We start from the raw sequence: 12,721 nt of genomic DNA, 5'->3' as shown, positions 1-12,721 counted from the left end.
CTAGAAAGCCGTCATGTTTCTGGTATGTGCCTCAGTGCTGGAGATATCGGTGCCATTAATTTCAGCAGCAAGACCAGGCACAGTCACTTTGTAATGTATGGCACTGCGTCTGATATACAATAATGATGGGTGGCAGTGCCAGTACCAATCTGATGACCTATCCTAAATACTCGTAACCTACAAAATGTTAGGGGATGGTCACTATCATTACTAACGTCATAGCGGCACCATGGCTTATACAAGAGAGTGAATGCATACAAATACCTTACTACTGTTAACGTCCATTGCTCTTACCATATGGTGAATGAGAACAATGGACATTAATAATGGCAATATGAACAAAACCTTAGAGACTTCTGTTACAAACTTACTGAGTGCCAATCTTTGGGTCACAGTTTATGATAAGAAATATAAGGTGGTTATGAATGTTATATGATGCTGCAGTTATTTATCGTTTGCATTTTTCTCGCTGCAATGTTGTGATCTTCATACAATTCCGTCAAGGGAGAAAAATCCAACTATAAAAACCCCAAATAAGAGCTGTGGCCTTGTTTATACAGCAACACAATGTAGTTCCTGGAAGGGACAATTATATATTATATATCAGGACATAAAGGAAATAACAGCTCTGAAGATCTAAGTCTGTAACATTATATCTCTAATATTATTGTAATGTGTGTAATGTTTTCAGAGAAAACTTCTATAGACTGTGAGAACTCCATTATGGTTTAATATACAAAGGAAAGTAGTTCAACAATACGACAGTGGACCAGAAATTGCTGGCACTGGGGTTCGGAGTTTCTTATTCCATTCCTTTCATGTAGCACCAAATAAAGGTTGTGCTGGTATACAATGGAGGAAGCCGTAGTGTCTTTTCTTTTAATAAACCCAGTGATCAAGTGACTGAGAGTCACATCATCCTAAACACAGAGCAACCAACGTCCTCTGCAGATCTGTCTCCTACAGTCCATAATACGGACCGCTATCCATCCATAGATGTCTCTGATCTTACAAGATGTCAAAATAAAAACTGTGCCATGTTCTAATACAGGCCATATTATGGTGATAATCGCCCATAGAAACTACTTGTAAACACTTCACATTGCCTGTGTTATGGCACTGATGTATCTGTATTTCCTTGCAGATTGTAAGCTCTTATGAATAGGGCCTCACTTGTTGTATTAATGTCTAACTTTGTTCATTCACCCTTTGAATGTATAATGTTGTAGAATATATTGGCGCTATATAAATATTACTTTTTACTTAATACTTTCTCTGTGAAGTGCCAGACCAGGCAACCTTAGGAGTCATACACACTGCATAACCCCATATACAAAGCCTGGTCCGTGTAGTACCTATAGCTTCATGCGATGCTTCCATGAATGGTGCAGTTCTTTGGCACCATGATACAGAAATAATCTCCCTTAAGAGAAATGCCAGGTTATTATTCAGCAGAACAGTTATCTTTTTAAACACTTATAGCCTTCTTCACTACTTGGGTGCTTTTGTTAAAATGGATGTGGCAAGTTAACAAATTATCACCTCTCTCCGACCATGAGAATGGGGATCCCTTGTACCTCCATCTGCATGTGGCAGCAGTTCCAAAGAGATGACTGGAGCATCAGTGCTGCAGCGTGACCATTACTCCATTTAGATAATGGTATAATGGACCCCCTTTCATCTCAGATGCCATTAAGTTTCCATATAATGTGCAAGGATGCGTCCCCTAAACCTACACAACAAAGCACAAATAAAGCACATTTTATGGCACATTAGGACAGTATTTTTCCAGGATCTATCTGCTGGGATTTATACTATTACTCTATATAAGTAATGACATAGCCCATAGACACTGCAGAAGAAATCCTGAATGTACTTATACTCTGTAAGCGCTTGTGTTTGCCAAAGTAATTTTAGGACAAGTACCTAATAACCCGAGAATGCCCAAGTGTAAAAGAGGAGCTACCAATCTTGTCTCAGTAAGAACTTGTCATGGACTAGACATAACAGTGATCCTATTCTGAGCACCAGCACGCGGGGTAACAATGAAGCTTAACTCAATCACTACAATGATATTATTAGCAATTGTGCATATTATGTACCAGACAAAACAAATCCAATCTTGTAGCGTCTTCTCTTCTTCAGAAAAGAACATGTTGCAACATTTTAGTTTTACGACAGAGAGAGGGAAGTTACATCCAAAAATTCTTGCAGCCATATTACAGTGCATCCATTATACATTCTCTATAATGTGGTAGAATATGCTTTACCCCCATAAAAAATAAATAAACCCTACAGAAATGGAAAGGTTTTTTGGGCTGTTTCTTGCTTATGATAACATATGTATGTTTGGAAAAAACATGATCTGAATAGGGACCTACAATTGACACAGTACATTGAAGATAAGAGCAAACTATATACGCGTTCCTGCTACATGCACCATGTAGAGAGAGCTCCCACTTATTATCACAAAGGAAATTGTCACAATGAGGTATACTACACAATACTGGATGATGGAATATCATAGCCTAGCAATTCTTCTTATTATTATTTATTTATATAGCACCATTAATTCCATGGTGCTTTACATTTGGGGTTACATACAGTACACAGAATATACAGGTAGATATAATACTGACAGTGATCGGATGGCACAGTGGGGTAGAGAGCCCTGCCCGCGAGGGCTTATAATCTATGGGGAAGGGGGTAGAGACAGAAGGAGAGGGGGAGACAGTTCAGATGCCGGTGTGGTGATAGTGTTATTGGAGGTTGCAATGCTATCTCACACTTTTTTTTTGGTAAACCTAAAAATATCTGTCCAAATGATGCAAAAAGGACCATCTTGATCCAGGTTCATTAAACCCTATGGACACTCAGCATGTTACTGTACAGAAGGGACTTCTCATGGAGGTAATGTACATGAGCTGAACCAGAAAAAAAAATCTAAGAAGTAGTCAGTGTGACATGTGACAATTGGAAGGATGCCGTCACATAGCACAAACCACATATAAGCAACTGGTTATTTAGTCGATTAAACTTACATTTCAGTCTGATCCTTGTAGCAAAGACAATCCTTACCTAGTCCGTACAACTATTGGCTGAGCATGGAGCTAAGAGTGGTCTGCAGTAAGCCTGCTTGAGGGGGCAGAGGATGTCCCTCACACAACCTTTTTTTTTTCTTGAAGAAATCCAAACAAATCCAAATTTTAGCTTATACTTTGCACAGGCAAATGCTGTCCTCTGACTAGGCTACCCTGTGGCGCAGGCGGTAGTACATCATACCTCACATTAGTGCACCCTCCCCTTCAGCAGAGAGGTAGCCACCTGGAGCAGCACTTCCATGTCTTAAAGGGGTTGTCCCTTGAAAAGCATCCTATCTATACTGCTAGTTTATGTGGATGTAAGACTTTTCCTAAATACATTTCTTTATCAAAACTGCTTTGTTTGGCCTCTATCTTAATTTATATACTTCATTGTTTACACTGCGTTTCTATGGCCACGGGGCTTATCTGCTCAGTTCCCAAGTGAGGTAGCTGCCTGCTCTCAGGGGGGAGGGATGAACTGAGTGCTCGGCAGCAGCTCTGAGCTGTGTATGTCTGACAAGTAAAGGAGCTCCTCAGATAGGGGAGGGGGGAGGTGAGAGCTCCAGGATTACTGTGCTGTCTATCTTCAGCTCTTCCACTTATCAGCTGGTTTAATTGAAATTGGCTGATAAGGGCTGAGCTAGGGAGTCCAGTACCTCTGTATGTAATGCAAACTGACTCAAATCCAGCTCTGCTACATCAGCTTCACACTGTAATGCATTTACAACCAACCCCTCATTACTGACTGCAAACATAGCAGAGCAAGTGAAACCCCGCCCACCAATGTGCTGAGAAAACCAGGAAGTGAAGAGAGCACAGACCATGCAGGTTGGTGAACAAGCGTTATGGGAATACCCCTTTAAGACAGTTGGAAGAGCCCTTTGCTGGGCAGATAAGTCTGAGGGTGCCCACCCCGGATCTAAACAGAACTATACACTATAGTTCCTTACATAGGAGTACACTTCCTCAGATGATAGTCTTTGATAAAGAAAACCGCACTGGCATTATGAAAGGAAACAGCTGTGAATTCACATAGTGGTCATTTCCTGGCCATGCGGTTTACAAACAAAGCACACCACCTAAAGGGGACAACACCTGCACACTCCGAGCGGTTGTGGATAACTTATATTTTAAGTAAACAATCATTGAAGCAAATTGGTTAAAGAAATTTCTGCAATAAAAATCCATTTAGGCTAGGGCTACATGGCGACTTTGGTTGCAACTCCCATCTCTCTAACAAAGATCATTTTGTCGCCTTGTGACTCCATCTCTAATGTAAGTGAATGGCATCACACTGCAAATAGATCATGTAGTGCTCAATTTTTTGGGGATTAGAAGTGGCAGTCGAAATATAACTTAATTCACTTACTTTAGTGAAGAGGTGGCAGGTCACATGACAATCACTGGTTGAACAAAGGAAGTCACAGCCAAAGTCGCGGTGTAGCCCTAGCCTTAAAGAGGACCTGTCATGTGACATATTACCCCTGGTTCACATTAGTGTTTGGATTCCGTCCAGGGGTTCTCCATGCGGACTTTAACCAGACGGAATACATACGCAGATGTGAACTGACCCTTATATGCTGCCGCAAAGCAGACAGTGTGTTGTATTCAGTGCAGTCAGTTTTGTACATATATGCCCCAGCGCAAGAGATGTTTTGGCTATCAATATATCTACACAGTGAGAGGGGCCTCCTAAAAGCTCAACACCATCGCAGGGCGGTAAACTATGTCCCCCTTTTACAGTACGAGGGTATAGAAGACTAACCAGTGCTGATGCAGAGTTGTGAGAGCCATAACTAACAAGACCTTTATCTCTTGCACCAGGGCATACACTGGCAGATCTGATAGTGTGCTGAATTTAGCGTAGAGGACACAAAGGCTCCTCTTTAAGGTATGTGGAAGTGGATAAATATGCAGAATGTGCATGAATTTTTGCAAACCTCATTCAAAGGAAGGCTGTATCTATGGTTAGCACGCATCTTGTTTTGTTTTTTTGCACTAGTGTGTGAGCCAGGAAATCTCTTACCGTACATCCTGTGCATTCAGCAAATATTAAAAGACAGTCCTTTTGACACATGCTGATCTACAATATGCCAGCCAAACTTTTTTTTTCATGGTATAGGGAAGCATAACGTACTACACTTTACTTCGCTAAAGGCCCAAGCAAAAGAAAAACTGAATAGTACACGCAATGCCTGCCTATACAAAGGCGGATCGTGGAATACCCCTGACCTGTGATGTAGGCAAAAAACAAGACGCAACAAGACCTACAGGTTGCCACCCAGGACTCAGCACTGGATTGTGACTATCAGAGGGGCATAGAAGTTCTTCATTGAGAGTACCCATGATATGGAATAACACTTTCCAGGGTCCTTTTCCCACCACTACAGCAGACACAAGCTCATAGTGGGTTATGATTTAGGGCAGTTTAGAAGGAAATATGTCCTTAGCATCTGTGCTGCCCCAAATGACACGCTCCAATGCATCTATGGTAACCCAGTCCTGACAACCAGGGCTGTAATTGTCATTTCCGTTCCCTTACAAAGCATTGAGAAGATCTCCTAGCCATGACTAATAAACCATGAAGAACCACCATGTACTGTGCCCAAACCACATCATGGCTTTCTTCTTCTGCTATACATGAAACATCTCTGCAGACTATAGAAAGCAGCGGAGGACTAGACATCAGACACGGATATTCTATGTCACACAAATTTCATAGAGATGATACTAGAGGCCAGGCTAGTTCTCCAGTAGTTGTGTCTATTATCGCCACGCGTCCTCCTCTGCCAGGGTAGGGGCAGAGATTTTGTCTAGTAAACAATACGTCAGTCGCTCTTCTTGGCTTGTTATTATATGCTAGTTGTTTTGTAGATGGATATTACAATATAACAGTATATAATAATAAGAGATTACAGTCCAAGCACTAAACACTGCAGGCAATTGTTCACCAGATGACTGGGCTCCTAAGGGCACAGCGCTCTCCCCCAGGGCCAGCCTTCTCTATGGACATCTCCCCACATGTACACAGCTCTTTGTGACCTTCAGCTGCTCCAGAGTTTAGGCTGCAGATGGCTGATAACAGCAGCAGCAGCAGGTCTCCAGCCATAAAGTAAGACAATAAAGAGCCCAGTACTGGGCAGGGCAGGGTGCACTAACCACAGGCTGCCCGGCCACTCTCTGCTGCTGACTTCTGTACACACAACATAATGGCTGCAGCAGCTGCACAGTGTGTGATCTCAGGAGAACATGCTGATCTCATGCATGCAGCCATGATGCTCTGCAGGGATGTTTGTCAACAAACGTGTCACCCTGGGTGTGATGACATAAGAGTGTCTATGCTGGTTACACTACATGTGACTACATCAGGCTGCTCCCTACTCACCGGTGGCTGCAGAGTCCATGGTCAGCAGAGCTTGTCCTGACACTTGTCCTGGTCCTCTGTCTCCTGTAGAAGCCGAGCAGTGGTCACAGAGGAGCAGCTAGAGAGGAGCCATCATGTGCTGTGCGGGGAGCCCCGGTGTCAGTGCTGGGACAGGAGAGGAGGAGGAGGAGGAGGAGGCGCTGTGTGTGTGTGTGTGTGTGTTTGTGCCCCGCACTTCCTCTCCCCTCCCTGACAGGCAGTCATGGCTCCCCTCCCACACACACTGACACGACTCGTACACCACACCCCCAGGCAGGCTGCCGGCTGCTGTACCCATAGACACACAGGGCAGCCTGGAGCCTCCGAGCTGTGATGGTGTGTGAGGGACTGCAGGTATTCTGTACATGGTGGCCACTGTCTGTGAGGGAGACTGGAAGCAGGAGCTCTGCAGGGTGAATGCACTGAAATGGTTAAACATGTCTCCATAGACAGCAGGCAGGGTATGGGGATCTTATCTGGCTTGTACTTGTAGTACCACAGTCTTGAAGGCCTGGTATTAGCTGCCATAAGTATGTTGGAGTAGACGGTATGGCGTATTTATATATATTACTGTATACTGCACTGTCCTATGGATATACAATGTCATATATATATATATATATATATATATATATATATATATATACGATATACATACAATATATATATACATATATATATACACACAATAGCGCTGCATCGGCATCTAGTCGCAGCTAGCCGCGGGAGGCATTTTTTGGAGGCAGATTCTGAAGTGGCTTCTGCGTCAAAATCTGGTCCAAAAATCTACGTGTGAACTCAGCATAAAGGGACCTCTAGTGAATCTAGCCGCTCCATCTGCAGCCTGCCCTTATGGCTCCAATGACTGGGCTGGTGGCCTGGTACCAAGTGGTCCACAGCGGCCCGGTCATTGGGGACCTCTGGTTTAGCTTACCAACTACCTACCCAGCCTTTGTAGTTTGCTAATTGATCATGTTGCTGCTTTTTGTTGTTGCAGATTTTGCTGCCATTTTTGGAACGAGAGCCAAGAGTGGCAACAAAAGAAATGGGGCATATACAAAGAGTTGTTATATTTCTCCATTCTGCTCAACACACTCCTGACTTTGGCTCAAAAAACACAGCAAAATCTACAAAAAAAAAAAAAATTCAGCTTCTGCCCCGGGTGTCTTCGGGATCCTTTTGGTTGAAACTATTTTCATCAACTTTTGGCTGAAGTATTGTAAACTCAACACATGAAAAACCAAGCTATACCTATTGGATATTAGAATGAATGGCTGTAATACATGGACAAACTAGGGGGGAATTATTAAAACAGACGTTTTCCCCTTATACGCCAGAATTGAGAGTAAATCTGACAGACCGAGGTATCGCCTTCCACTGTCCACTGGATTCTACCATTAAAATCGAATACTTTCTCACTAACACGTAGGAATACCCTTAAGAAAGGCTATTCGTCTCCTACCTTTAGATCAGGGGTCTCAAACTCAATTTACCCCGGGGGGCCGCTAGAGGTAAAGTCTGGGTGAGGCTGGGCCGCATCAGATTTTTCCCATTTTTTTTTTTCTCTAAAAGTCATATTCTGACACCCATAACTTTTTTATACGTCCGTGTACGGGGATGTATAGGGCGTCTTTTTTTGCAGGGCCGGGTGTACTTTTTAGTTCTACCATTTTTGGGAAATGTTATTGCTTTGATCACTTTTTATTCAAATTTTTATCAGAATCAAAACAGTGAAAAAATGGCGGTTTGGCACTTTTGACTATTTTTCCCACTACGGCGTTTACCGAACAGGAAAAATATTTTTATAGATTTGTAGAGCGGGCGATTTAGGACACGGGGATACCTAACATGTATGTGTTTCACAGTATTTAACTACTTTTATATGTGTTCTAGGGAAAGGGGGGTGATTTTAATTTTTAATACTTTTTTAAAAAAATTATATTTTTTTTACTTTTTTTTTTTTTTTGCATTTATTAGACCCCCTAGGGGTGCTGAACCCCAGGGGGTCTGATCACAATTGCAATGCATTACAATGCTAATGCATTGCAATAAATCATCATTTCTTTTGCAGGCTGCATAGACCAGCCTGCAAAACAAAGAGATTGCAGACCGGCCGGGAGCCTTTAACAAGGCTCCCAGCTGGCATGGCAACGTGACGTCGGCCCTGGAGCTTGCTCCAGGCGCCGGCGATCACCGGCAAAATGGCAGCGCCCATGCGCCACCGGGAAAATGGCGCCTCTGGTGCCTTTGACCGTGGCGCCGGAGGGGTTAATGCCTCCGATCGGTCCGGGGACTGATCAGAGACATTAACGCTGGTTGTCTACTGCTTAAAGCAGTAGACACTCGGCAGCTATGGCGGCCGCCTGGCTCCCGGGCGGTCGCCATAGTTACACACCAGGCATGCGCCGTACTATTACAGCGGATGTCGGGAAGGGGGCCGCAAACTATTGTCCCGAGGGCCGCAGTTGGCCTGCGGGCCGCGAGTTTGAGACCCCTGCTTTAGATGTTTTCTCCGCGCCGCCGTTCCGTAGAAATCCCATTTTTTTCCGGTAAAAGAGTTCTCTCGCAGCACTGGGGGCGGTCCTCAGCGCTCAAACAGCACTGGAGGTGTCCCCAATGCTGTGAGAGAACTCTCCAGTGCTGCCTCCATCTTCTTCCAAATTGTTTGTTTTATAATGAAACCCAACATTTCGGGATTTGTTTCGGACAAACTAAAATGGCCAGCACAACATTCCTTGTGGCAATTTATTTTTCTCTGGTGTCTCTTCAGAGTGCAATAGCTCAAGGCCTAGGGGAAGTGAAAAAAATAAAAACATTTATAGTCTCCTTCCCTTACCTCTTTTTGGCCTCTCATGGCGTCCAGCGCTCTCTGGTGACATCATATGCCTGGTCTCACTGCTGTGGCCTGTGATTGTGCCACAACTGTAACATGGACATGCCAAGCATCATGGAAATCGGCGTTCCCACATCAACAATCACAGCCCTTAGCAGAGACGCCGGACACGTGAAGTTACTGAGTTTAGGCAAAGCTGGACATGGTGAGAAGCCTATACCTTAGGGCAGTGGTCCCCAATCTTTTTTCCACCAGGGACTAGTTTCAGCAAGACAATTTTTCTATGGTCCGGTGGAGGCGGGAAGGGGTGTGGTTGGGGGTGGGGAAGGGGTGTGGTTGGGGTCGGGGTTAAGCATGGGGGTGTAGATTACTGATGACGAACACTGCAGGTTATTAAGATGGCTACTGATGACAGACACTGTTATGAAGATGGATACTGATGCCAGATATCACTCCTAATTCTTCTATTAACTTCACTACAGCTACATTACACGTCACAGGGACAAGTGACGTGTAATGTAGTTGCCCAAAGTTTGGTAGGTGAGTGCAGGGTGGAGCCAAGACCCGCTGCATGTCCTGTATAGTACTAGAATCCCAGACATACAGCGGGTCCCAGCTCCACCCTGCACTTTGCTCACCTTATCCCGATGAGCAACAACCGAGCGTCAGTTTTTTGGACCCGGCTGGCGGGTCCTGGCTCAACCCCGGGACTCCTCGCCGCCGGTACGCAGACCGGTGCAACATGCCCTGCAGCCCGGTACTGGTCCGCGAACCGGCGGCTGAGGACCCCTGCCTTAGGGTACACAGCTGTAGCTTACATAAGTTACTTTGCCTGTATAGTTGTATTCTTATATCTCCGATAAGTCGCTGTTCTCCTAATAAGCTCATACACCCAGTTATATCATTAGGCTATTTCCTGTCTTATTGTTTATCTCTGACATAACTTAATAATTTCCTGTCATGGTTTTTGCTGTGGGAGTTTGACATTTCATTTGTCAAATTTCTTTATTGTGCATTTTGTAGAAAATTACAGCAAAGGATTTCCGATAGTGACAACAATAATAGTTTGGTATGTTTTTTTGTGGTTTTGTGAATGTTTCTGTGCCCCCTACTGTGGTGTATTTGGCAGAGAATTGTTTGTGATTTTCTGATACTGTTCTGAGCTTTGTTCATTCTATTTCAGGGCCTCGGTGGAAAACTTCAGTCATTGCAAGTTTTGAAGTACAGCAAAAAGTATATATGGTAATGTTCTGTAAGTGATTTCATGGCCACATAGGCAAAAGATCATATAGTGTGCCCCTGTTATCGCCTATCCCATTTCTTAGGCTAAGGTTTTTCTTTCTTTGCAAGCTTCACAAAATTGTAGCAGCATGTGAACAGAGCCTGTACAGTCCCTTTAGTATGGAGCTATGCGTCCTATGTGCACAGCCATACAAGCTTTCATTCAGGCTCTGTATGTACTGTACTTTTTGTCAGATTTGTGCAGAATCCAATAAGAAAAAATATATACCTCTGATACACATATGTACCGCTCTTATATACATATATACCACCTACCTGACTCATACACTTCTTTGAAAGCTCTATTAGGGGGCATTCACACGGAAGAAGTTGGCACTGATTCTGGCGCAATAACTTGCGTCAGAATCAGCGCTGAAAAAAGACTCCCATTGACTTCAATGAGTTCCGTTTTCTGGGCGGAACCCATTGAAATCAATGGGAAAAAAAGCCTTCCATTGATTTCAATGGGTGCCATGGAAGGCTACATTCACACAACCAAGATGCAAACTTCCATTTTTTACGGCTTCCTTGCACCCATCCCCTATGTGTTTTGGGTGTATGGAGGGTTTAGTGAAAATGGAGAAAAATAGAACATGACCTATATTTTGATAGTCTGTTACAATGGACCATCAAAATAATGGTCACATGAATAACCTTAGATTACTTTTATTAAAAATGTAATGCTACCCTGTGACATATGTTAAAAAACAGACGCCACACAGCCAGTATTCACTGTTGAGTGAATATATCTTAAAGAGGACCTTTCTCCACCTTCAGCAAGTCCAGCTCTTTACCTAAACTAATAGCTTCTGCTCCACTGATTTTGATACAGTTGGATTTTTTTCCATAACCACCACCCTCCCTGAGCAATCAATGCTGTTGGTTTTGGTGCCTGATATGCTATTTAGGCTCTGTACTGTCAGGAGGGTGGTGTCAGGCAGGAGCAGACAAAGGGTGTGATTCTGAATTCTGACACTGGCTGTCTCTGTTTGGAGCTCTGAATCATTCCCCCTGCCTGACACTGTCCTTCTGACATTCAGGTACCAAAACTAGCTGCGCTTGTTGCTCAGGAATATTGAGGACTACAGAAAAAATTACAACTGCACTGCAGTCAGAGAAGCAGCAGCTATTAGCATGCTAAGAACTGGAGTGGGTGGAGGTAGTGAACTTTAGCTATGGTGTGCATGCTTTGCCACTGCTCCATTCCTTTCTATGGGAGCAGGCTGGTGATCTCTGGCAGTCCCATAAAAGGGAATGGAGTGGTGGTCAGGCATGCACTCCACCACTCCTTTCCCATAGGTCGCTCTGTGACACTTACAGACCACCATTTTCCTGACTGCTTTGGATCCTAGTGGTTGGAGCTTGGCAATAAGGGATATACAGTGTTGGCCATAAGTATTGGCACCCCTGCAATTCTGTCAGATTCTTCCAGAAAATGATTGCAAGCACAAATTCTTTGGTATTATTATCTTCATTTAATTTGTGTTCAATGGAAAACCACAAAAAGAATTGTCAAAAAGCCAAATTGGATATAATTCCACACCAAACATAAAAAAGGGGGTGGAAAAAAGTATTGACACTTTGAAAAATCATGTGATGCTTCTCTAATTTGTGTAATTAACAGCACCTGTTACTTACCTGAGGCACCTAACAGGTGGTGGCAATAACTAAATCATACTTGCAGCCAGTTGAAATGGATTAAAGTTGACTCAACCTCTGTCCTGTGTCCTTGTGTGTACCACATTGCGCATGGAGAAAAGAAAGAAGACCAAAGAACTGTCTGAGGACTTGAGAAGCAAAATTGTGAGGAAGCATGAGCAATCTCAAGGCTACAAGTCCATCTCCAAAGACCTGAATGTTCCTGTGTCTACCATTCGCAGTGTCATCAAGAAGTTTAAGGCCCATGGCACTGTGGCTAACCTCCCTAGATGTGGACGGAAAAGAAAAAGTGACGAGAGATTTCAACGCAAGATTGTGCGGATGGTGGATAAAAGGGACTGTATGGTAGGATACCCAGGAAGACACCACTTCTTACCCAGAGACATAAAAAAGCCAGGCTGGAGTTTGCCAAAACTTACCTAAGAAAGCCAAAAACGTTTTGGAAGAATGTTCTCTGGTCAG

The 12,721-nt window shown here is 43.7% G+C and overlaps 2 protein-coding genes across 4 annotated transcripts in view; one reads left to right on the top strand and one right to left on the bottom strand.

The window, feature by feature from the left end:
- The window catches only part of LNPEP (leucyl and cystinyl aminopeptidase), a 75,780-nt gene extending 69,104 nt beyond the window's left edge, over nucleotides 1-6,676 (bottom strand). The window contains exon 1 of the mRNA XM_075271678.1: nucleotides 6,469-6,676. Within this exon, the coding sequence (XP_075127779.1) occupies nucleotides 6,469-6,487 (19 nt within the window). The 5' untranslated portion in view covers nucleotides 6,488-6,676. The remainder of the gene's footprint in view (nucleotides 1-6,468) is intronic.
- A 127-nt stretch (nucleotides 6,677-6,803) lies between these two features.
- Nucleotides 6,804-12,721, top strand: part of ERAP1 (endoplasmic reticulum aminopeptidase 1) — a 46,159-nt gene continuing 40,241 nt past the window's right edge. Inside the window, exons 1-2 of one of the 3 annotated variants that reach the window (XM_075271826.1) lie at nucleotides 6,804-6,840; nucleotides 10,503-10,561. The gene's annotated coding sequence lies outside the window, so the exon portion shown is untranslated. The remainder of the gene's footprint in view (nucleotides 6,841-10,502; nucleotides 10,562-12,721) is intronic. The other 2 variants (XM_075271809.1, XM_075271817.1) reach the window with 2 other exon arrangements.

This window comes from Leptodactylus fuscus, chromosome 1, assembly GCF_031893055.1.
Source record: "Leptodactylus fuscus isolate aLepFus1 chromosome 1, aLepFus1.hap2, whole genome shotgun sequence".
NCBI lineage: Eukaryota > Metazoa > Chordata > Amphibia > Anura > Leptodactylidae > Leptodactylus > Leptodactylus fuscus.
The sequence above is the reverse complement of the archived record's forward strand: the minus strand, read 5'-3'. Positions and strand labels throughout refer to the sequence as shown.